This window comes from Heterodontus francisci, chromosome 48 (genome assembly GCF_036365525.1).
Source record: "Heterodontus francisci isolate sHetFra1 chromosome 48, sHetFra1.hap1, whole genome shotgun sequence".
NCBI lineage: Eukaryota > Metazoa > Chordata > Chondrichthyes > Heterodontiformes > Heterodontidae > Heterodontus > Heterodontus francisci.
In genome coordinates this window covers 3,822,079-3,847,060 of record NC_090418.1, presented here as the reverse complement: position 1 = coordinate 3,847,060, position 24,982 = coordinate 3,822,079, and the positions used below count along the sequence as shown (strand labels likewise).

Below are 24,982 nucleotides of genomic sequence, written 5' to 3'. Positions count from 1 at the left end.
GAGTGAGTGAGTGAGCATCTCCCTACCTGCAATGAGTGAGTGAGTGAGCATCTCCCTGCCTGCAATGAGTGAGTGAATGAGCATCTCCCTGCCTGCAGTGAGTGAGTGAGTGAGTATCTCCCTGCCTGCAGCGAGTGAGTGAGTGCGTGAGCATCTCCCTGCCTGCAGTGAGTGAGTGAGTGAGTGAGAATCTCCCTGCCTGCAGTGAGTGAGTGAGTGAGCATCTCCCTGCCTGCAATGAGTGAGTGAGTGAGTATCTCCCTGCCTGCAGTGAGTGAGTGAGTGAGTGAGCATCTCCCTGCCTGCAATGAGTGAGTGAGTGAGTGAGCATCTCCCTGCCTGCAATGAGTGAGTGAGTGAGCATCTCCCTGCCTGCAATGAGTGAGTGAGTGAGTGAGCATCTCCCTGCCTGCAATGAGTGAGTGAGTGAGTGAGTGAGCGTCTCCCTGCCTGCAATGAGTGAGTGAGTGAGCATCTCCCTGCCTGCAGTGAGTGAGTGAGTGAGTGAGCATCTCCCTGCCTGCAGTGAGTGAGTGAGTGAGTGAGCATCTCCCTGCCTGCAGTGAGTGAGTGAGTGAGTGAACATCTCCCTGCCTGCAATGAGTGAGTGAGTGAGCATCTCCCTGCCTGCAATGAGTGAGTGAATGAGCATCTCCCTGCCTGCAATGAGTGAGTGAGTGAGCATCTCCCTGCCTGCAGTGAGTGAGTGAGTGAGTGAGCATCTCCCTGCCTGCAGTGAGTGAGTGAGTGAGTGAGCATCTCCCTGCCTGCAATGAGTGAGTGAGTGAGCATCTCCCTGCCTGCAGTGAGTGAGTGAGTGAGCATCTCCCTGCCTGCAATGAGTGAGTGAGTGAGCATCTCCCTGCCTGCAATGAGTGAGTGAGTGAGCATCTCCCTGCCTGCAATGAGTGAGTGAGTGAGCATCTCCCTGCCTGCAATGAGTGAGTGAGTGAGCATCTCCCTGCCTGCAGTGAGTGAGTGAGTGAGTATCTCCCTGCCTGCAGCGAGTGAGTGAGTGCGTGAGCATCTCCCTGCCTGCAGTGAGTGAGTGAGTGAGTGAGCATCTCCCTGCCTGCAGTGAGTGAGTGAGTGAGTGAGAATCTCCCTGCCTGCAGTGAGTGAGTGAGTGAGCATCTCCCTGCCTGCATTAGGTGAGTCAGTGAGTGAGCATCTCCCTGCCTGCAGTGAGTGAGTGAGTGAGCATCTCCCTGCCTGCAATGAGTGAGTGAGCATCTCCCTGCCTGCAATGAGTGAGTGAGTGAGTATCTCCCTGCCTGCAATGAGTGAGTGAGCATCTCCCTGCCTGCAATGATTGAGTGAGTGAGTGAGCATCTACCTGCCTGCAATGAGTGAGTGAGTGAGTATCTCCCTGCCTGCAATGAGTGAGTGAGCATCTCCCTGCCTGCAGTGAGTGAGTGAGTGAGCATCTCCCTGCCTGCAATGAGTGAGTGAGTTAGTGAGCATCTCCCTGCCTGCAATGAGTGAGTGAGCATCTCCCTGCCTGCAGTGAGTGAGTGAGTGAGTGAGTGAGCATCTCCCTGCCTGCAGTGAGTGAGTGAGTGAGTGAGCATCTCCCTGCCTGCAATGAGTGAGTGAGTGAGTGAGCATCTCCCTGCCTGCAATGAGTGAGTGAGTGAGCATCTCCCTGCCTGCAATGAGTGAGTGAGCATCTCCCTGCCTGCAATGAGTGAGTGAGTGAGCATCTCCCTGCCTGCTATGAGTGAGTGAGTGAGTGAGCATCTCCCTGCCAGCAATGAGTGAGTGAGTGAGCATCTCCCTGCCTGCAATGAGTGAGTGAGCATCTCCCTGCCTGCAATGAGTGAGTGAGTGAGCATCTCCCTGCCTGCAATGAGTGAGTGAGCATCTCCCTGCCTGCAGTGAGTGAGTGAGTGAGCATCTCCCTGCCTGCAGTGAGTGAGTGAGTGAGTGAGCATCTCCCTGCCTGCAATGAGTGAGTGAGTGAGTGAACATCTCCCTGCCTGCAATGAGTGAGTGAGCATCTCCCTGCCTGCTATGAGTGAGTGAGTGAGCATCTCCCTGCCTGCAGTGAGTGAGTGAGTGAGCATCTCCCTGCCTGCAATGAGTGAGTGAGTGAGTGAGTGAGCATCTCCCTGCCTGCGATGAGTGAGTGAGTGAGCATCTCCCTGCCTGCAATGAGTGAGTGAGTGAGTGAGCATCTCCCTGCCTGCAATGAGTGAGTGAGTGAGCATCTCCCTGCCTGCAGTGAGTGAGTGAGTGAGTGAGTGAGCATCTCCCTGCCTGCAGTGAGTGAGTGAGTGAGCATCTCCCTGCCAGCAGTGAGTGAGTGAGTGAGTGAGCATCTCCCTGCCTGCAATGAGTGAGTGAGTGAGTGAGTGAGCATCACCCTGCCTGCAATGAGTGAGTGAGTGAGCATCTCCCTGCCTGCAGTGAGTGAGTGAGTGAGCATCTCCCTGCCTGCAGTGAGTGAGTGAGCATCTCCCTGCCTGCAATGAGTGAGTGAGTGAGTGAGCATCTCCCTGCCTGCAATGAGTGAGTGAGTGAGTGAGCATCTCCCTGCCTGCAATGAGTGAGTGAGCATCTCCCTGCCTGCAATGAGTGAGTGAGTGAGCAACACCCTGCCTGCAATGAGTGAGTGAGTGAGCATCTCCCTGCCTGCAGTGAGTGAGTGAGTGAGCATCTCCCTGCCTGCAATGAGTGAGTGAGTGAGTATCTCCCTGCCTGCAATGAGTGAGTGAGTGAGCATCTCCCTGCCTGCAGTGAGTGAGTGAGTGAGTGAGCATCTACCTGCCTGCAGTGAGTGAGTGAGTGAGCATCTCCCTGCCTGCAATGAGTGAGTGAGTGAGCATCTCCCTGCCTGCAATGAGTGAGTGAGTGAGCATCTCCCTGCCTGCAGTGAGTGAGTGAGTGAGCATCTCCCTGCCTGCATCGAGTGAGTGAGTGAGCATCTCCCTGCCTGCAATGAGTGAGTGAGTGAGCATCTCCCTGCCTGCAGTGAGTGAGTGAGTGAGTATCTCCCTGCCTGCAGCGAGTGAGTGAGTGAGTGAGCATCTCCCTGCCTGCAGTGAGTGAGTGAGTGAGCATCTCCCTGCCTGCAGTGAGTGAGTCAGTGAGCATCTCCCTGCCTGCAGTGAGTGAGTCAGTGAGTGAGCATCTCCCTGCATGCAGTGAGTGAGTGAGTGAGCATCTCCCTGCCTGCAATGAGTGAGTGAGTGAGTATCTCCCTGCCTGCAATGAGTGAGTGAGTGAGCATCTCCCTGCCTGCAATGAGTGAGTGAGTGAGTATCTCCCTGCCTGCAGTGAGTGAGTGAGTGAGTGAGCATCTCCCTGCCTGCAATGAGTGAGTGAGTGAGTGAGCATCTCCCTGCCTGCAATGAGTGAGTGAGTGAGCATCTCCCTGCCTGCAATGAGTGAGTGAGTGAGTGAGCATCTCCCTGCCTGCAATGAGTGAGTGAGTGAGTGAGCATCTCCCTGCCTGCAATGAGTGAGTGAGTGAGCATCTCCCTGCCTGCAATGAGTGAGTGAGTCAGCATCTCCCTGCCTGCAGTGAGTGAGTGAGTGAGTGAGCATTTCCCTGCCTGCAGTGAGTGAGTGAGTGAGTGAGCATCTCCCTGCCTGCAATGAGTGAGTGAGTGAGTGAGCATCTCCCTGCCTGCAATGAGTGAGTGAATGAGCATCTCCCTGCCTGCAATGAGTGAGTGAGTGAGCATCTCCCTGCCTGCAGTGAGTGAGTGAGTGAGCATCTCCCTGCCTGCAATGAGTGAGTGAGTGAGTGAGCATCTCCCTGCCTGCAATGAGTGAGTGAGTGAGCATCTCCCTGCCTGCATTGAGTGAGTGAGCATCTCCCTGCCTGCAGTGAGTGAGTGAGTGAGCATCTCCCTGCCTGCAATGACTGAGTGAGTGAGTGAGCATCTCCCTGCCTGCAATGAGTGAGTGAGTGAGTATCTCCCTGCCTGCAATGAGTGAGTGAGTGAGCATCTCCCTGCCTGCAATGAGTGAGTGAGTGAGTATCTCCCTGCCTGCAGTGAGTGAGTGAGTGAGTGAGCATCTCCCTGCCTGCAATGAGTGAGTGAGTGAGTGAGCATCTCCCTGCCTGCAATGAGTGAGTGAGTGAGCATCTCCCTGCCTGCAATGAGTGAGTGAGTGAGTGAGCATCTCCCTGCCTGCAATGAGTGAGTGAGTGAGTGAGTGAGCGTCTCCCTGCCTGCAATGAGTGAGTGAGTGAGCATCTCCCTGCCTGCAGTGAGTGAGTGAGTGAGTGAGCATCTCCCTGCCTGCAGTGAGTGAGTGAGTGAGTGAACATCTCCCTGCCTGCAATGAGTGAGTGAGTGAGTGAGCATCTCCCTGCCTGCAATGAGTGAGTGAATGAGCATCTCCCTGCCTGCAATGAGTGAGTGAGTGAGCATCTCCCTGCCTGCAGTGAGTGAGTGAGTGAGTGAGCATCTCCCTGCCTGCATTGAGTGAGTGAGCATCTCCCTGCCTGCAGTGAGTGAGTGAGTGAGCATCTCCCTGCCTGCAATGACTGAGTGAGTGAGTGAGCATCTCCCTGCCTGCAATGAGTGAGTGAGTGAGTATCTCCCTGCCTGCAATGAGTGAGTGAGTGAGCATCTCCCTGCCTGCAATGAGTGAGTGAGTGAGTATCTCCCTGCCTGCAGTGAGTGAGTGAGTGAGTGAGCATCTCCCTGCCTGCAATGAGTGAGTGAGTGAGTGAGCATCTCCCTGCCTGCAATGAGTGAGTGAGTGAGCATCTCCCTGCCTGCAATGAGTGAGTGAGTGAGTGAGCATCTCCCTGCCTGCAATGAGTGAGTGAGTGAGTGAGTGAGCGTCTCCCTGCCTGCAATGAGTGAGTGAGTGAGCATCTCCCTGCCTGCAGTGAGTGAGTGAGTGAGTGAGCATCTCCCTGCCTGCAGTGAGTGAGTGAGTGAGTGAACATCTCCCTGCCTGCAATGAGTGAGTGAGTGAGTGAGCATCTCCCTGCCTGCAATGAGTGAGTGAATGAGCATCTCCCTGCCTGCAATGAGTGAGTGAGTGAGCATCTCCCTGCCTGCAGTGAGTGAGTGAGTGAGTGAGCATCTCCCTGCCTGCAGTGAGTGAGTGAGTGAGCATCTCCCTGCCTGCAATGAGTGAGTGAGTGAGCATCTCCCTGCCTGCATTGAGTGAGTGAGTGAGTGAGCATCTCCCTGCCTGCAATGAGTTAGTGAGTGAGCATCTCCCTGCCTGCAATGAGTGAGTGAGTGAGTGAGCATCTCCCTGCCTGCAATGAGTGAGTGAGTGAGCATCTCCCTGCCTGCATTGAGTGAGTGAGTGAGTGAGCATCTCCCTGCCTGCAATGAGTTAGTGAGTGAGCATCTCCCTGCCTGCAATGAGTGAGTGAGTGAGTGAGCATCTCCCTGCCTGCAATGAGTGAGTGAGTGAGTGAGCATCTCCCTGCCTGCAGTGAGTGAGTGAGTGAGCATCTCCCTGCCTGCAATGAGTGAGTGAGTGAGCATCTCTCTGCCTGCAATGAGTGAGTGAGTGAGTGAGCATCTCTCTGCCTGCAATGAGTGAGTGATTATCTCTTTGCTTGCAGCGGCTGCACTCGCTGTTTTGAAGTCGGTGCGGTTTGGGCTGCGAGAGGATCCGTCAGGCCCATAGGCCCCGCCCACAGGGTGAAGCCTAGAGACACAGGCATCGGGAGAGAGTCTGGAGGCCGGGGAGCGGCGAGAGAGAGGACCCGGGGAGCGGAAACAGCGAGAGCCCGGGGAGCGGACATAGAGATAAAACCCGGCCCAGGGAGAGGATCAAGGCCACAGCCTGGGAGCCGGATAAATCCTTATACTTCAGTAACTAATCACTGAACCACTGGAACTGATCAAACTACTGGAACTGATCAAACTACTGGAACTGATCATTAAACTACTGGAACTGATCGTTAAACTTCAGTAACTAATCACTAAACCACTGGAACTGATCAAACTACTGGAACTGATCATTAAACTACTGGAACTGATCAAACTACTGGAACTGATCATTAAACTACTGGAACTGATTGTTAAACTTCAGTAACTAATCACTAAACCACTGGAACTGATCATTAAACTACCGGAACTGATCAAACTACTGGAACTGATCATTAAACTACTGGAACTGATCATTAAACTACCGGAACTGATCATTAAACTTCAGTAACTAATCACTAAACTACTGGAACTGATCATTAAACTACCGGAACTGATCAAACTACTGGAACTGATCATTAAACTACCGGAACTGATCAAACTACTGGAACTGATCATTAAACTACTGGAACTGATCGTTAAACTTCAGTAACTAATCACTAAACCACTGGAACTGATCATTAAACTACCGGAACTGATCAAACTACTGGAACTGATCATTAAACTACCGGAACTGATCAAACTACTGGAACTGATCATTAAACTACTGGAACTGATCGTTAAACTTCAGTAACTAATCACTAAACTACTGGAACTTGTCAAACTACTGGAACTGATCATTTAAACTATAGGAATTAATCATTAAACTACTGGAATTACTTAAACTACAGTAACTAATCAATAAACTGCTGGAACAGATCATTAAACTAGTTGAACTGATTGAATGACAGCAACTAATCTGTAATCCTGAGTAATTGAACAAGGATAACTGATCATTAAACTACTAGAATTGATCAAACTGCAGTAACTAATCTGTAAACTGCAGTAGCTGATCATTAAATGACAGTAACTGTTGAGCAAGTAATCAATAATCTACAGTTTATTGAAACACAGGAACCAGCATAAGTAGTGAAGCTAACTAATACATTGTAGTAAATAATCGAGCTGCAGTATCTAATTGAAATGTAGTAATAAATGAAGAAATTACATACTAACCTCTAACTCAGACTGAACAGTGATAATTTAACTACACACTAACTTACCTGGTAAAGCCATACTGTGAAATACGGTAAACAAAACGATTGACTGAGTCACAAATTGGACCAGGGTTTCAGTATTCATCTGTTGGGCAGCCGAGTGCCCTGGACAGAGTGACCTAACTGCGAGATCCAGGGGAGAAGCGAGTTCCTGTGAAACTGGGATGAGGTAACTGAGCAACCTGGAGCCAAGAGTCCAATCTGACACGCTGTGAAACTACAGTGTGCAGTGAGCACTGAAGGTCCTGCCGATTTGGTGACAGTCACCGGGACTTGATGGAGAACGGGTGACCGGGAAGAAGATGGAAGATGAGGAGACGGGACTGAATCGAGTCCAAGATGGTAAGAATTAGAATGTAAATTTGTAACAATGTTTGCGGAGAATTATCGGTGGATAAACTTCGCACTCCTCAGATTTATTGCAGTTTTTGTTAACGCAGTATTCGCCCTTTGTCAACAATAACATGTATTTATGTCGCTCTTTTGACATAGTAAAATATCCCAAGGTGCTTCACAGGAGTGTTATCAAACAAAATTTGATACCGAGCCACATAAGATGTTAGGGACAGGCGACCAAAAGCTTGTTCAAAGAGGGAGGTTTTAAGACGCGTCTTAAAGGAGGAGGGAGAGGTTTAGGGAGGGAATTCCAGAGCTTAGGGCCCCAGGCAGCTGAAGGCACGGCCGCCAATGGTGGAGCGATTAAAATCGGGGGATGGTCAAGAGGCCAGAATTGGAGGAGCGCAGAGATCTTGGAAATGCCATAGCATACAAGGGCTACGGGCCAAATGCTGGAAAATGGGATTAGAATAGATAGGTGCTTGATGGCCGGTACAGACATGATGGGCCGAAGGGCCTGTTTCTGTGCTGTATGACTGACAAAAGAGGTTGTGGAGGCTGGAAGAGATTACAGAGATAGGGAGAGGGCGAAGGCCATGAAAGGATTTGAAAATGAGGATGACAATTTTCAAATCTCCCCTGACTCTTGGGCAGCTGTTCTCCAGCACTGCTCGCACTGTCAGCCTCTTCCTATGTGATCTTGGATCATCAGTGGCAGCAGGATATTCCCACATGGGTTGATCAGAAGTGAAGCCAGTCTTGTACACATGCACACAGATATAGCTCAGTCCTGCACCTGGAAACACCTTTTACTGTCATTGGAGAAGCCCGAGTCTGAGTTTGTTCCTAATTCCATTCCTATGCTCTCTCTTGTAGTGTGCCAGAAATTCCGAATCCTCGAAGATCAGACAGTCGCTCATGGGCTACAGGAACATGAGAGTGAGTTTCTGTGTGTATATGCATGTTTATGAGTCTGTATATGTACATGTCTCTGTGTTTATGTCTGTATCTTTGTGCGAGTGTTTGTGTGTTTGTTCATGCGTGTGTGTGTCCGCCCGTGTCCGTGCCGGTGTCTGTATATGCGTGTGCTCGGTGATTTCATTACCCATCTCACTTCCTGTTGCAGTTCAGCAGCACCTTGCTGCTAACAAGCTGAAGACCCAGCGAGTTCGCCAGAACCTGCAAGTGGCGAGGAAACTGCAGGAAGAGGAGGATGAGAGGAACAGGCAGTTCACCCAGAGGCTGCGCAAACAAATGTGAGGCTTGGGGTAGTGGTGGGTGGGACAGACTACTGCTCACTGCTGTTTCTGGCTAGGGTGGGAAGGGGCTCAAACTGCACACAGCACTAATCCGGAGGAGCGGAGGCTGCACATTCCAGATCTTGAGTTCACACCGGATTTTTTTCTTCAGAAATCGGTGTTTCCCCCTGCATTGGTTTTCTGCCCTCTTCAGCCTCAACCTTGTTTACTCATTTTCGTTCCATGTTTTTGATATTGTTATCGATTGGCTACTCCAACGCACTCCAGGCCAGTCTCCCAACTTTCATCCTCCATAAACTTCAGCTCGTCCAAAACTCTGCTGCCCCGTGTCCTAACTCACACCGAGTCCCGTTCACCCATTATCCCCTGTGCTTGCTGTCCTACTGTGGCTCCCAGTCCAGCAACATCTCAATTTTAAAATTCTGAACCTTGTTTTCCAATCCCTCCCCCGTTCCCTCGCCCCTCCCTATCTCTGTAACCTCCTCCAGCCCTACGACCCTCCAAGATCTCTGCGCTCCTCTAATTCTGGCCTCTTGAGTATCCCCAGTTTTAATCACTGCATCATTGGTGACCGTGCCTTCAGCTGCCTGGGCCCTTAGCTCTGGAATTCCCTCCCTAAACCTCTCCGCCTCTCTCTCTCTCCCCTCCTTTAAGATGCTCTTTAAAGCTGACCATTTTGACCAAGCTATTGGTCACCTGTCCTGAATATCTCCTTATGTGGCTTGGGGTCAATTTTGTTTGATTACGCTCCTTGGGACATTTTACTAGATTTAAAGATGCTATGTAAATGCAAGGTGGTGTTGTCATAATTCACAGTCTGGGTATTGATTGGAGGGGAGAGCCACAAACAGCATCAAATGCCTCTGGACCAAGTGGCTGAATCTTCCTGTATGAGCTTTGACAGTGAGGCACAGCAGGGTATTCGACCACGTAGGGAATCACAGCGGGCATCCATTAAATGGAATCTGGAGATGACCTCTCCCCAGCCCTAATTCCGAGTGTCAGTGAGAGAGGTGGTGAGCTCAGTCATCGGAAAAGCAACACTGCCCTTCGGAGAGGGGCACCCACACTGATGTTCCCTATCGGAGTTTGGTGCAGTGTCTTCTCGGCCTCGGTTTTAACCTGTTTCTGCTTCTCTGGCAGTGAGGGCATGGAGCGGGATTATGCTTGGAAGATCCAAGAGGAGCTTGACCAGGAAGAGGACAAAAGACATCGGCAGCCCAAGTACAGAGAGGTAAGATTGTTACTGAGCATTTAACATCGGTAGCTGGAGGTCATAGTGTGGAAAGACTTGCATTTCTATAGCGCCCATCACAACTTCAGGAAATCCCAAAGTGCTTAACAGCCAGTGAAATACTTATTTGAAGTGTAGTCACTGCTGTAATGTAGAAAACGCAGCAGCCAATTTGTGCACAGCAAGATCCCACAAACAGCAATGTGATAAAGGCCTGATAATTTGTTTTAGTGATGTTGGCTGAGGGATAAATATTGGCCCCAGGACACTGGGGAGAACTCCCCCCTGCTCTTCTGGCCATAATGGCCATGGGATCTTTCGCATTTCCCTGAGAGCAGATGGGGCCTCGCTTTGATGTCTCATCTGAAAGACAGCACCTCCAACAGTACAGTACTCCCTCAGTACTGATCCTGGGACAGTGTGGCGCTCCCTCAATACTGACCCTCTAATGGTGTGGCGCTCCCTTAGTGCTGATACTGGCAGTGCGAGTCTGGATTTTGTGCTCAGTTCTCTGGAGTGGGAATTAAACCTTCAGACGCAGAGGCAAGACAGTGGTACCCACTGCACCATGGCTGACAATGAGGGTAACAATGGGGTAGCTCAGTGGGTAACTGCAGCATCAGGAAGGTCCCCAGGGTTCACCCTGGCCAATGCTGTGTTTGGCAATCTACCTCTGTGGCAGTCTGTGCAACAACCAGCCTCAACCCTGGGGAATGAGGATCAGCCAGGGTTCCTGCTCCTGATCACTGTCCAGTGAACCCTGGGTTAGAGAGGGTTCCTGCTGCTGATCACTGTCCAGTGAACCCTGGGTTAGAGAGGGTTCCTGCTCCTGATCACTGTCCAGTGAGCCCTGGGTTAGAGAGGGTTCCTGCTCCTGATCACTGTCCAGTGAACCCTGGGTTAGAGAGGGTTCCTGCTCCTGATCACTGTCCAGTGAACCCTGGGTTAGAGAGGGTTCCTGATCACTGTCCAGTGAGCCCTGGGTTAGAGAGGGTTCCTGCTCCTGATCACTGTCCAGTGAGCCCTGGGTTAGAGAGGGTTCCTGCTCCTGATCACTGTCCAGTGAACCCTGGGTTAGAGAGTGTTCCTGCTCACCCTGAGGGTTTCAGTCCTGGGTGGGATGTAAGGGGTTTCAGTCTATAAGAGTATTTGAATCCCCTCTGTCTGTTCTTGTTTTATTTGCAGGCGAGTAGCAGGTCAGGACGGTTTGTGAGGGAGAGGAGACAACGTCACAAGGAGCACGAGGAGAGGAAGGAGCGTGCAATGGGGCAGAATGATGAAGGTAGCTAACCTGTCAGGGTGACCCTGGGGGCTTCTGTTTCTCTGACTCTTCCTGTCCCGTTACCCACCCGCCTGCTGCTCGGCTATTTTAATCCATTTTCGGGTCTCCTCCTGCCGGTGCTCCTTGGGTCAGTCACAAGAGAGGCCCTAAATTCTGCCCCTCTAGAAATGAACCCCAGTGCTCGGTCTGCCTATTTCTCATGGCCTTGTTGACCTGTGTCGTTACTTTTGATGATTTGCATACGAATTAGGAGCAGGAGTAGGCCATTCGGCCCCCCGGGCCTACTCCGCCATTCTGTAAGATCATGACTGATCTGTTTGTGGACTGAACTCCACTTTCCTGCCCACTCCCGATACTCTTTGACTCCCTTGTTTGTCAAGAATCTGTCTCCCTCTGCCTTAAAAACATTCATTGACCCTGTCTCCACCGCACTCCAGGGAAGAGAGTTCCACAGACTCACGACCCTCTGAGAAAAAAAATTCTCCTCATCTCTGTCTTAAATGGGAGACCCCTTATTTTTAAACTGTGCCCCTTAGTTTTAGTCTCTCCCATATGGGAAAACTTCCTTTCAACAAGTACCCTGTCAAGTGTTTCAAAAAGATCACCTCTCATCCTTCTAAACTCCAATGAATACAGACCTAATCTGTCCAACCTTTCCTCATAAGATAACCCTCTCATCCAAGTAATCAGTCGAGTGAACCTTCTCTGAACTGCTTCCAATGCAGTGATATCGTTTCTTAAGTAAGGAGACCAAAACTGTGCACATTCTGTTCGTTTAATGTTTTTGCAAACTCATTTCTGCTTTCGCTTTGGTTGATGTTCACTCTTTTCTTCCTGCCTTCAGTTTCACTGGATCCTTGGATTTTTCCAGCACAGCAAGAAATTTGCTACGGTCAACCCCGGTCCCGCAAGCCCTATGTCGGGAGAGAGATGGAGGAGGGTGCTGGATGGGGCGAGAGCAGGAGAGAGGGAGGCCATCGCTGTGACAGCAGTGGATCGGAACTTGGAGCTGGAGAGGCCATCAGCAATGGGTCTGGTCACGTCAAACAGCTGCCCACAGAGCAACTAGGCAGGCCCCAGTCTCCAGCTCCCGGCTTCTATCATGTTAAACAGACACAAGGGACGAAGCAGACCTGCATGGAAGGTATTCCTCACACTTTACGTACAAGGTCAAAACCCCAACTCGAGAGGCACAGAACTCGGCCTGAAGGGACCCAGGAAGCAGTAATTGGCAAAGGAAGAGATGGTTGGAAGCAGGAATGTCGATCGGATTGGAGTTATACTGAGGGCAGTGAGTACCCAGTGTCAAAGCCAGTGATCGCTGGCGGCAGTCCGCACCTTCACATTGAGGACGGATTTGATTCCTCCAGAGCTGTCCCCAGTAACCATCCAGTATTTACCAACGGAGAGGGTCTCCATCGCTCCCGGCAGATCGCGTCTGATTCGGAGTCGCACTCGAAGCGTAATAAACGCAAACGGGACGCTCAGGGATTCCGGTCCAGGGCCAGATCGGAGGGCAGTTACCGGCCAGTCCGAATCAGACAGAACAGCAAAGGAGTGTCTCAGCTGTACCTGCAGTGTAAAAATCACCAGGAGACCAGACACAAACACAGAGGGCAAGGGGATCCCAGGTCAATGGGAGAGCCCCAAATAGATCATCGCAGCCAATTGGATATTAAGCAAAGAGCCAATCATCTCCACTATCCACTGGATCCTACAGAGAGGCTGAAACAGGAGGATAGACAAAAGGAAGAGAATGGGCATTATCCATTGGCTGTTAAAGAGAGGGAGAAACAAGCCCATCACCCATTGGCTGTTGGTAAAAAGCAAGCTCGTCAATCATTGGCTGTCAATCAGAAGCATGCCCATCGCCCATTGGTTGTTGGTGATAAGCCCACTCATTACCCTCCGCGCACCAAGGTGAAAGAAAAACAAGTCCATTTTTTATTGGATCCTGAAAAGAGGATAAAGCCTACCCATTGGCCAGGGACGAGCAAGGGAAAGCAAGTCCAACATCCATTGGACCTGAAGGGAAAGGAAGTTCATTCCCCAACGGCCGCCAAGCAGAAGCGCGTCCATTTCCCATTGACTGTTGAAGAGAAGGAAAAGCATGTCCAAATCCCATTGGTTGTCAAGGAAAAGGATGTTCAAACCCCATTGGCTAGCAAAGAGAGGAAAAAGCTAGCTCATTCCCCATTGGCTGTCAAAGGAAATCCCATCCAGTACCGAATGGGCAACAAAGACACGGAAGCGATTATTGATTACCTATTGGATAAACGGAAAGAAAATGATTTGCCATCTCAAAAATACCTCAACAAATTGCCACCTGCTTTCAGAGGGAACTGCTCTTCAGAGCAGGGCAGAGGCAAACCTGTGGAAGCCAGGTCTGAGAAAACAAGGTTGTCATCATCCCCAGCAGCTGGTGACACTCAAGAGAACCACACATCGCCATGGCGACTGCACGCAGAGAAAGATTCCGTCAGGAATCCAAGCAGCAATTGGCCCAATGCATCCCCTGGTCACAGGGGCGGCTTGCACTGGAGAGATGAGCTGTCACAGGGGGCTACGAATGGACCAAAGGTGAAGAGATATGCCATTTTTACAGTTTAGAGATCTAAGCTTACAGTGTGTGCAATGGAAGGACAGCATCGAGCCCCTCCTGATCAGCTGCAATATGGGTCAGACAAAGGGCAGAACTGCCTTAGTGGTGTGGAAATGCCACTGGTTTAATCTGGCGGTGGGGATCTCTCTCCATGGTGACCTAGCGGTGGGGATGACTCTCCATGGTGATCTGGCAGTGGGGATAGCTCTCCATGGTGATCTGGCGGTGGGGATCGCTCTCCATGGTGATCTGGTGGTGGGGATCGCTCTCCATGGTGATCTACCGGTGGGGATCGCTCTCACTAGGTGATCTACCGGTGGGGATCGCTCTCCATGGTGATCTGGCGGTGGGGATGACTCTCCATGGTGATCTGGCAGTGGGGATAGCTCTCCATGGTGATCTGGCGGTGGGGATCGCTCTCCATGGTGATCTGGTGGTGGGGATCGCTCTCCATGGTGATCTACCGGTGGGGATCGCTCTCCATGGTGATCTAGCGGTGGGGATCGCTCTCCATGGTGATCTAGCGGTGGGGATCGCTCTCCGTGGTGATCTAGCGGTGGGGATCGCTCTCCGTGGTGATCTAGCGGTGGGGATCGTTGTCCATGGTGATCTGGTGGTGGGGATCGCTCTCCATGGTGATCTACCGGTGGGGATCGCTCTCCATGGTGATCTACCGGTGGGGATCGCTCTCCATGGTGATCTACCGGTGGGGATCGCTCTCCATGGTGATCTACCGGTGGGGATCGCTCTCCATGGTGATCTACCGGTGGTGATCGCTCTCCATGGTGATCTAGCGTTGGGGATCGCTCTCCATGGTGATCTACCAGTGGGGATCGCTCTCCGTGGTGATCTAGCGGTGGGGATCGCTCTCCGTGGTGATCTGGCGGTGGGGATCGCTCTCCATGGTGATCTGGCAGTAGGGATAGCTCTCCATGGTGATCTGGCGGTGGGGATCGCTCTCCATGGTGATCTGGCGGTGGGGTTCGTTGTCCATGGTGATCTGGTGGTGGGATCACTCTCCATGGTGATCTAGCGGTGGGGATCACTCTCCATGGTGATCTAGCGGTGGGGATCACTCTCCATGGTGATCTGGCGGTGGGGATCGTTGTCCATGGTGATCTGGTGGTGGGATCATTCTCCATGGTGATCTGGCGGTGGGGATCGCTCTCCATGGTGAACTGATGGGATCTATCTCCATGGTGTTCTGGCAGTGGGGATCTGGTTGTGGGGTTCTTGCCATGGTGATCTGGCGATCTAGCAGTGGGATGTCTCCTTGGTGATCGGGTGTTGGGGATTTACCTCCATGGTGATCTGGTGGTGGGATCACTCCATGGTGATCTGGTAATGGTGATCTACCCACGGTGATCTGGCAGTGGGGATCACTCCATGGTGATCTGGCAGCAGGGATCTCTGATGATCCCTGGTTAGAGAGGCTGCTGCATTTGGGACGGTTGGTGGAAAGTGAAAGGATTTTACCGGTCACAGAATGTTTTGTTTTGTTTTGTAAAGGAAGTTGGCCGCAGGAAGGGGCTGAGCAGCCAGCAGAGGGAACCTCACTGGGTCAGAGCCCACGTGGACAGTATCGGGGACAGATCAGGAAGAAGCAAAGCTGACCACAGTCAAACACGCTCCCCATCAAAGGAACAGGAGAACAAGCCCCGTGCAGGTATGAGACCGGGCACGGGACTGGACACAGATATGGGACTGGGTACGGAACACAGTTACGGGACTGGGCACGAGTGCGGGACTGGGTGCAGGTTCGGGACTTGGAGGCAGATATGGGACTGGGTGCGGGATGGGGTGTGGGACTGGGCGCGGCTATGGGACTGGAAGCGGGTACAGGACTGGGTGCGGGACTGGGCGCGGGTACAAGACTGCGCAAGGAATGGACATGGGTCCAGTTTCAGCTCCTCAGTCTGTTCCTTTGTTCTTGTGTCTTTGTATTTAACAGGGAAACAGAGAGCTTCAGAAACCAGAAGAAATTCTCCCAATGGCGGGTCAATGACCCCAAGGAATGGAGTCACTGTACCCTCATGGTGCAGCGATGAGACACTGAAAGGCCTCCAAGCGATGGAACTGAGAGTGAGTAAGGCCCAAACTGGAGGGAGGGTCAAACCCGAGGCAGTGCACCACATATCCTCGAATCGCCATTCTTCATTATTCTCCACTCCCTGTCCACAACACCGTCTCTCTCTCTCCGTCCCTCCGTCTCTCTCTCTCTCTCCGTCCCTCCGTCTCTCTCTCTCTCCGTCCCTCCGTCTCTCTCCCTCCCTCCCTCTGGCGCGCTCTCCCTCCCTCCCTCTGGCGCGCTCTCCCTCCCTCTGGCGCGCTCTCCCTCCCTCTGGCGCGCTCTCCCTCCCTCTGGCGCGCTCTCCCTCCCTCTGGCGCGCTCTCCCTCCCTTTGGCGCGCTCTCCCTCCCTCTGGCGCGCTCTCCCTCCCTCCCTCTGGCGCGCTCTCCCTCCCTCCCTCTGGCGCACTCTCCCTCCCTCCCTCCCTCTGGCGTGCTCTCCCTCCCTCCCTCTGGCGTGCTCTCTCTCCCTCCCTCCCTCTGGCGTGCTCTCTCTCCCTCCCTCTCTCTGGCGCGCTCTCTCTCCCTCCCTCCCTCTGGCGCGCTCTCTCTCCCTCCCTCCCTCTGGCGCGCTCTCCCTCCCTCCCTCTGGCGCGCTCTCCCTCCCTCCCTCCGGTGGGCGCTCCCTCCCTCCCTCTGTCTCTCTCTCTCTGTCCCCCACCCCCTCCGTTTCCCTCTCTCTCTCTCCCCACCCTCTCTCTCTCTCTCTCCCCACCCTCTCTCTCTCTCTCTCCCCACCCTCTCTCTCTGTGTCCCCTCCCCTTCCTTTCTCTCTCTGTCTCTCTGTCTCCCCCTCTCTTGCTGTTCCCCCCCCCCCCGTCCCCTGCTGTCCTCATCTGTTTCTATGTCTCTGTCTCTCTTGTCATTTCTCTCCCCATCACACTCTTGCTCTGTCTCTCTGTCTCTGTCTCTCTTTCTCAGTCTCTCTATTTGTCTCTCCCACCCTCTCTCTCTCACTCCCCCGTCCCCTACCTGTCTTCATTTCTCTCTCCACTCTGTTGCCCACCAATCTGTCTTGCTGTCTATGCCTGTCTAGCTCTCATTCATTGACCCATGTGGAGCTGCCTCTCCCTCTCACCGTATAGGCTGTACCTGATACCTCTTGCTGCAGTGTACATGAATGTAAATGAGCCCCCATTGGGCAGTGGTAGGAGTCTAACAGTTGGCCTCAGTGCTGCTGAATTTACAAGAAGTAAATTGAGCCAAGGCCCTTGCTCCGTCCCTGATCCATTGACTGCTGCTCGTGTCAGAATCTGCTGAGGACGGGATTGGGCTTGGCTGTGATGCCCTTCATGGTCGAATAGTCATCAACTACCCACTCCCTGGGCTGAAAAACTGGATATCAAGCAACATGGGGCCTGTACTGGAGGGCCTTGAAAAATGAAAGATTTTTCTGGATTTACCTCTTTCTCATTCCTCTTCTTTGCAGAAAGCTCGGCTCCGAAAGGCAGTGGCAGAAGAAAAGGTGACCCAGGTAGTGCGGGATGAGGTGAGGGCTCACGTGCACTATTCGGGTGAATGTTTTCGAGGGGTGTTTGCTGGACCAATATCTGTGCCCGATGGGAGCTGGAATTTCAGTTCGAGTCCGGGATGCTTCAAATAGGCAACGCGGGATAAACACTCCCCTGATACCTCACTGCACAACAGAGTGCAAAGAGCCCCCATGATTCTTCTCATCCATTTACTGAGGCAGTTTTTCCTTGTAGCAGTTGGAAGTGGGGCTACAATCAGTTTCTACGATTGATAACGGTCACCTCCTGATCACTGACCAATTACTGCAGGAAAAGGCCCAGAACCCGAGTGGGCTTAAATGTGATGTCCTCCATAGCAGGACAGCTGCAGATTTTGTCTGTCCTGGTGGATGTATCTGAACTGGCCACTCGGACTCTTGGACCCATTGTAAACTGTACCCCAGTGAGAGTCAGTGTGTGTGGAACTGTACCCCAGTGAGAGTCAGTGTGTGTGTGGAACTGTACCCCAGTGAGAGTCAGTGTGTGTGTGGAACTGTACCCCAGTGAGAGTCAGTGTGTGTGTGGAACTGTACCCCAGTGAGAGTCAGTGTGTGTGGAACTGTACCCCAGTGAGAGTCAGTGTGTGTGGAACTGTACCCCAGTGAGAGTCAGTGTGTGTGGAACTGTATCCCAGTGAGAGTCAGTGTGTGTGGAACTGTACCCCAGTGAGAGTCAGTGTGTGGGGAAATGTACCCCAGTGAGAGTCACTGCGTGTGGAACTGTACCCCAGTGAGAGTCAGTGCATGTGGAACTGTACCCCAGTGAGAGTCACTGCGTGTGGAACTGTACCCCAGTGAGTGTGTGGAACTGTACTGCTTTGAAGAAAAATATGACGAGCGAAGAAATGTTGGAGGAGAGAGGGAACGTTTTAAATTAAATTAGAGCGATTGCTTTTATCATTGGATATCCTCAGCCGTTGCATAAATGCTTGACACCCAAGAAATTATTTCTGAAATGCTGCCATGGCAGTAAATGCAGCAGCCAATTTGCACAAAGGAAGCTCCCAGAAATATAAAATAAGTTGGCTCCGCTGTGTTGCTTGAGAGTTCGGAACAGGAAGGAATCTCTGTCACAGGGTAATTTTAATGAGGTGGGGTCAGGCTGAGTGAGCACTGACTGAAAGCTGCGAATCTTCTCTGTCTGCAAATCCAGGAATTCGCCCTGAACCTGTTGAGGAAGGAGATGATGGCACTGAGAATGAGTGAAGGACGAACGCAGCCCTGTCAATCTCAGACAGGAGAGGATTCCCCGGGCAGTCAGAACAAGGAGTCTCCCAGGGGATGCAGTCCCTCCTCGGTGAATGTGGACTGGGTGAGTGACCTTTAATTCTCTTCTATTTTTCAACCAATTTCATTAGTTCAGTGATCTGTTCTTTAAACTTGGAATCACAGAATTGTTACTGCACAGAAGGAGGCCATTTGGCCGATCGTGTCCGCACTGGCTCTTCGAATGAGCAATTCACTCAGTTCCATTCCCCTGCCTTCACCCTGTAACCCTGCACATTCTTCCTTTTCACACAACAGTCTAATTCCTTTTGAAAGTCTCGATTGACCCTGCTTCCACCACATTCTCAGGCAGCGCAATCCAGACCTTAACCACTCACTGCGTGAAAATGTTTTTCCTCGTGTCACTTTTGCTTCTCTTACCAATTATTTTAAATCTGTGCTCTCTCATTCTCGATCCTTTCACGACGGGGGACAGTTTCTCTCGATCCACTCTGTCCAGACCCCTCATAATTTTGAATACCTCTATCAAATCACCTCTCAGCCTTCTCTTCTCCAAAGAAAACAGTCCCAACTTCTCCAATCTATCTTCAGAACTGAAATTCCTCGTCCCTGGAACCATTCTCATGAATCTTTTCTGTACTCTCTCCACTGCCTTCGCATCTTTCCGAAAGTGCGGTGCCCAGAACTGGACGCAGTACTCCAGCTGAGGATGAACTCGTGTCTTATACAAGTTCAACATATCTTCCTTGCTCTTGTACTCTACGCCCCTATTAATAAAGCATTAATACTGTATGCTTTATTAACTGTTCTCTCACCCTGCCCTGCCATCTTCAATGACTTATGCACATTTTCAGCCAGGTCTCTCTGCTCCTGCACCCGCTTTAGAATTGTACCCATTAGTTGACATTGTCTCCACACATTCTTCAAACCAAATGAATCATCTCCCCTGAAGACACTGACTCTCACTGGGGTACAGCTCCACACACACTGACTCTCACTGGGGTACAGTTCCACACAAACTGACTCTCACTGGGGTATGGTTCCACACACACTGACTCTCACTGGGGTGCAGTTCCACACACACTGACTCTCACTGGGGTGCAGTTCCACACACACTGACTCTCACTGGGGTACAGTTCCACACACACTGACTCTCACTGGGGTACAGTTCCACACACACTGACTCTCACTGGGGTACAGTTCCACACAAACTGACTCTCACTGGGGTACAGTTCCACACAAACTGACTCTCACTGGGGTACAGTTCCACACAAACTGACTCTCACTGGGGTACGGTTCCACACACACTGACTCTCACTGGGGTACAGCTCCACACACACTGACTCTCACTGGGGTACAGTTCCACACACACTGACTCTCACTGGGGTACAGTTCCACACGCACTGACTCTCACTGGGGAAGTGTAATTGATGCCATTTTTTCTGTGTTTATGACCCTCCCTCTGCTACAAACACAGGATGAAGAAATGAAAGTGCCAAAGCTGGCTTACTTCTAAGATTATCTCAGAATTAGCCGCGACAAGCCTCGAACAAGGACAGCCTGCTCCAGTGAGTACCAGGCCCAGCTGTCACTGGCCTTGGCATAATCACCTTACTTTTAGATTAATTCGAAACCCAAGTTAAATGGCTGAGTGCCGGGCACAGGGGAAGGGCCTGGTCCCACATGGCAGTGACACCAGGGGAAGGGCCCGGTCCTACATGGCAGCGACACCAGGGGAAGGGCCCGGTCCCACATGGCAGCGACACCAGGGGGAAGGGCCTGGTCCCACAGGGAGGGGACACCAGAGGAAGGGCCCAGTCCCACAGGGCGGCGACACCAGGGGACGGGCCCGGTCCCGCAGGGCGGCGACACCAGGGGAAGGGCCCTGTCCCGCAGGGCGGGGACACCAGGGGAAGGGCCTGGTCCCACAGGGACGGGACACCAGGGGAAGGGCCCGGTCCCGCAGGGCGGGGACACCAGGGGACGGGCCCGGTCCCGCAGGGCGGGGACACCAGGGAAGGGCCCGGTCCCGCAGGGCGGGGACACCAGGGGAAGGGCCCAGTCCTACAGGGCGGGGACATTAGGGGAAGGGCCCGGTCCTACAGGGCGGGGACATTAGGGGAAGGGCCCGATCCTACAGGGCGGGGACATTAGGGTAAGGGCCCGGTCCCACAGGGCGGGGACACCAGGGTAAGGGCCCGGTCACACAGGCGGGGACACCGGGGGAACTGCCCGGTCAGACAGGGCGGGCACACCAGGGGAAGGGCCCAGTCCCACAGGGCAGGGACATCAGGGAAAGGGCCTGGTCCCACAGGGCGGCGACACCAGGGGAAGGGCCCTGTCCCGCAGGGCGGGGACACCAGGGGAAGGGCCTGGTCCCACAGGGCGGGGACACCAGGGGAAGGGCCCGGTCCCGCAGGGCGGGGACACCAGGGGAAGGGCCCGGTCCCGCAGGGCGGGGACACCAGGGGACGGGCCCGGTCCCGCAGGGCGGGGACACCAGGGGATGGGCCCGGTCCCGCAGGGCGGCGACACCAGGGGAAGGGCCTGGTCCCACAGGGACGGGACACCGGGGGAAGGGCCCGGTCCCGCAGGGCGGGGACACCAGGGGACGGCCCGGTCCCGCAGGGCGGGGACACCAGGGGAAGGGCCCGGTCCCGCAGGGCGGGGACACCAGGGGAAGGGCCCGGTCCCGCAGGGCGGGGACACCAGGGGAAGGGCCCGGTCCCGCAGCGTGAGGACACCAGGGGAAGGGCCTGGTCCCACAAGGTGAGGACACCTCTGGTTATCACTCTGGGCCTTCCTGCTCATTGGTCTTGCCCAATGTGGTACTGAGCCAATCAGCAGTGAAATTAGGAAACATTTCTGCACACAAAAGGTGTAGAAGTTTGGAACACTCTTCTGCAAACGGCAGTTGATGTAGGATTAATTGTTAATTTTTACTGAGATTGATAGATTATTGTTAACTAATGGTATTAAGGGACATGGGGCAAAGAACAAACAACAGTACAGCACAGGAACAGGCCATTCGGCCCTCCAAGCCTGCCGAAACTAACGCCTTCTGCACTTCCGGGGCCCATATCCCTCCATTCCCTTCCTATTCATATATTTGTCAAGATGTCTCTTAAACGTCGCTATCGTATCTGCTTCCACCACCTCCCCTGGCAGCAAGTTCCAGGCACTCACCACCCTCTGTGTAAAAAACTTACCTCGCACATCCCCTCTAAACTTTGCCCTCACACCTTAAACCTATGTCTCCTAGTAACTGACTCTTCCACACTGGGAAAAAGCTTCTGACTATCCACTCTGTCCATGCCGCTTATAACTTTGTAAACCTCTATCATGTCGCCCCTCCACCTCCGTCGTTCAGTGAAAACAATCCGAGTTTTTCCAACCTCTCCTCATAGCTAATGCCCTCCAGACCAGGCAACATCCTGGTAAACCTCCTCTGTACCCTCTCCAAAGCCTCCATGTCCTTCTGGTAGTGTGGCGACCAGAATTGCACGCATATTCTAAGTGTGGCCTAACTAAAGTTCTGTACAGCTGCAACATGACTTGCCAATTTTTATACTGTATGCCCCGACCGATGAAGGCAAGCATGACGTATGCCTTCTTGACTACCTTATCCACCTGTGTTGCCACTTTCAGTGACCTGTGGACCTGTACGCCCAGATCTCTCTGCCTGTCAATACTCCTAAGGGTTCTGCCATTTACTGTATACCTCCCACCTGCATTAGACCTTCCAAAATGCATAACTCACATTTGTCCGGATAAAACTCCATCTGCCATTTCTCCGCCCAAGTCTCCAACCGATCTATATCCTGCTGTATCCTCTGACAATCCTCATCATTATCCGCAACTCCACCAACCTTTGTGTCGTCCGCAAACTTACTAATCAGACCAACTACATTTTCCTCCAAATCATTTATATATACTACAAACAGCAAAGGTCCCAGCCCTGATCCATGCGGAACACCACTAGTCACATCCCTCCATTCAGAAAAACACCCATCCACTGCTACCCTCTGTCTTCTATGACCGAGCCAGTTCTGTATCCATCTTGCAGCTCACCTCTGATCCTGTGTGACTTCACCTTTTGCACCAGTCTGCCATGTGGGACCTTGTCAAAGGCTTTACTAAAGTCCATATAGACAACATCCACTGCCCTTCCTTCATCAATATCTTCGTCACTTCCTCAAAAAACTCAATCAAATTAGTAAGACACGACCTCCCCTTCACAAAACCATGCTGTCTCTCGCTAATAAGTTTGTTTGTTTCCAAATGGGAGTAAATCCTGTCCCGAAGAATCCTCTCTAATAGGCAGGAGTTTGGTCGCAGATCAGCCATTGAATGGTGGAGCAGGCTCGAGGGGCTGAATGGCCTCCTGTTCCTATGTTTGCCCCCGGCCGTGGCAATGACTGCTGTGTTATGTTTCACTGACAGATGTCAGAGCGACTGAGACCGCAATACAGAGAGAAGGCGATCAGGTGCGTGACTCAACAAACTCTCCCAGGAACAAGGGCCTGCAGAAAGTTCAGGCAGCGAGTTTTCCAGCGACAATATTTTGTACTAATATTTTTTATTGATATATTTATTTGTTAAGCTATAAGACTGTGTACATTATCAGAGGTTGTATATTTTCCTTTTGAAGAATTAAATTAATGTATTGCACTACACTTGTTAAAGGACGGATGGGGTGGGAATGGCGTTGTAAATAAATCTCTCAGATTTCTCAATCACAGTCTGTTGGCATTGTTGCTTCCTGAATCGGTTTAGTAACAAACCAAGGTCTGTGGCCGATGAGGCCTGAAGATCTTCCTGGGGGTTTCAGCTGCTGGAGGTGCTAGGCAAATCAGCCCAGATTCCCACTGCCCAGTGAGTCTCTGCTGGAAAGTGCGGGCATGATGTCTGCGGAACCCGTACCCCAGTGAGAGTCACCATCTTCAGCACAGGACCAGGGTTGGGGGGTAGGTGCAGGGGTATATTGGTGAGGAAAGCCCAGTGACTTAATGCCCCTTTTCCATGATTCATTCCCCTCCTGATGTCCCTGGTCATACAGCCATGACCCCACTGCATAACAGGCAAAGAAAAAATCAGCTGGATTTCCAGTACCTCCTTGGGGAAGTGTTGGGGTGTGTCTGTGTACGTGTGTATTTGCGTGTAGGCACATGCGTTTGGGTGTATGTTTCTGTGGGTAAGTGTTATGTTTTTATGTTGAACCTGTCTTTTCCCTTTTTAGAGACTGATAAACCTGCCTTGTATTTTCAGCATTTTCTGCTTTAATGTCAGATTACCTTCTGATAATGGGTAAATATGGCTATGGGGAGAGAGCAGGGCAGTGGGATTAGTTTGGATTTGATACAGGGCTATGGGGAGAGAGCAGGGCAGTGGGATTAGTTTGGATTTGATACAGGGCTATGGGGAGAGAGCAGGGCAGTGGGATTAGTTTGGATTTGATACAGGGTTATGGGGAGAGAGCAGGGCAATGGGATTAGTTTGGATTTGATACAGGGTTATGGGGAGAGAGCAGGGCAGTGGGATTAGTTTGGATTTGATACAGGGCTATGGGGAGAGAGCAGGGCAATGGGATTAGTTTGGATTTGATACAGGGTTATGGGGAGAGAGCAGGGCAGTGGGATTAGTTTGGATTTGATACAGGGCTATGGGGAGAGAGCAGGGCAGTGGGATTAGTTTGGATTTGATACAGGGTTATGGGGAGAGAGCAGGGCAATGGGATTCGTTTGAGATTGATACAGGGCCATGGGGAGAGAGCAGGGCAATGGGATTAGTTTGGATTTGATACAGGGCTATGGGGAGAGAGCAGGGCAATGGGATTCGTTTGAGATTGATACAGGGCCATGGGGAGAGAGCAGGGCAATGGGATTAGTTTGGATTTGATACAGGGCTATGGGGAGAGAGCAGGGCAGTGGGATTAGTTTGGATTTGATACAGGGTTATGGGGAGAGAGCAGGGCAATGGGATTCGTTTGAGATTGATACAGGGCCATGGGGAGAGAGCAGGGCAATGGGATTAGTTTGGATTTGATACAGGGCTATGGGGAGAGAGCAGGGCAGTGGGATTAGTTTGGATTTGATACAGGGCTATGGGGAGAGAGCAGGGCAGTGGGATTAGTTTGGATTTGATACAGGGTTATGGGGAGAGAGCAGGGCAGTGGGATTAGTTTGGATTTGATACAGGGCTATGGGGAGAGAGAAGGGCAGTGGGATTAGTTTGAGATTGATACAGGGCCATGGGGAGAGAGCAGGGCAATGGGATTAGTTTGGATTTGATACAGGGCTATGGGGAGAGAGCGGGGCAGTGGGATTAGTTTGAGATTGATACAGGGCTATGGGGAGAGAGCAGGGCAGTGGGATTAGTTTGAGATTGATACAGGGCCATGGGGAGAGAGCAGGGCAATGGGATTAGTTTGGATTTGATACAGGGCTATGGGGAGAGAGCAGGGCAGTGGGATTAGTTTGGATTTGATACAGGGTTATGGGGAGAGAGCAGGGCAATGGGATTAGTTTGGATTTGATACAGGGCTATGGGGAGAGAGCGGGGCAGTGGGATT

At 52.1% G+C, this 24,982-nt stretch overlaps 1 protein-coding gene across 2 annotated transcripts; it reads left to right on the top strand.

Annotated features, from left to right (window-relative positions):
- The first annotated feature begins 5,628 nt into the window (after positions 1-5,628).
- On the top strand, positions 5,629-23,265 carry LOC137357580 (trichohyalin-like). Of its 2 annotated transcripts, XM_068024016.1 has the most exons (12): positions 5,629-7,234; positions 8,105-8,167; positions 8,355-8,484; positions 9,631-9,721; positions 10,907-11,003; positions 11,848-13,583; positions 15,115-15,271; positions 15,557-15,687; positions 17,104-17,163; positions 18,338-18,496; positions 19,889-19,979; positions 22,855-22,942. In XM_068024016.1, the coding sequence occupies exons 1-11, from the start codon at positions 7,195-7,197 to the stop codon at positions 19,925-19,927; spliced, it is 2,703 nt and encodes a 900-aa protein (XP_067880117.1). In that variant the 5' UTR covers positions 5,629-7,194; the 3' UTR covers positions 19,928-19,979; positions 22,855-22,942. The 2 variants fall into 2 exon arrangements, with proteins under 2 accessions (XP_067880117.1, XP_067880116.1); XM_068024015.1 differs by lacking the exon at positions 19,889-19,979 and having other exon boundaries at positions 22,855-23,265.
- The last annotated feature ends 1,717 nt before the right edge of the window (positions 23,266-24,982 follow it).

Bases quoted from the DNA above. Each gene is read 5' to 3' on its own strand.
- LOC137357580 (XM_068024015.1), top strand. From the start codon at position 7,195: ATGGAAGATGAGGAGACGGGACTGAATCGAGTCCAAGATG. The intron at 9,722-10,906 runs GTAAGATTGTTA...TTTTATTTGCAG, and splicing joins GGCAGCCCAAGTACAGAGAG to GCGAGTAGCAGGTCAGGACG. The intron at 11,004-11,847 runs GTAGCTAACCTG...TCCTGCCTTCAG, and splicing joins AATGGGGCAGAATGATGAAG to TTTCACTGGATCCTTGGATT.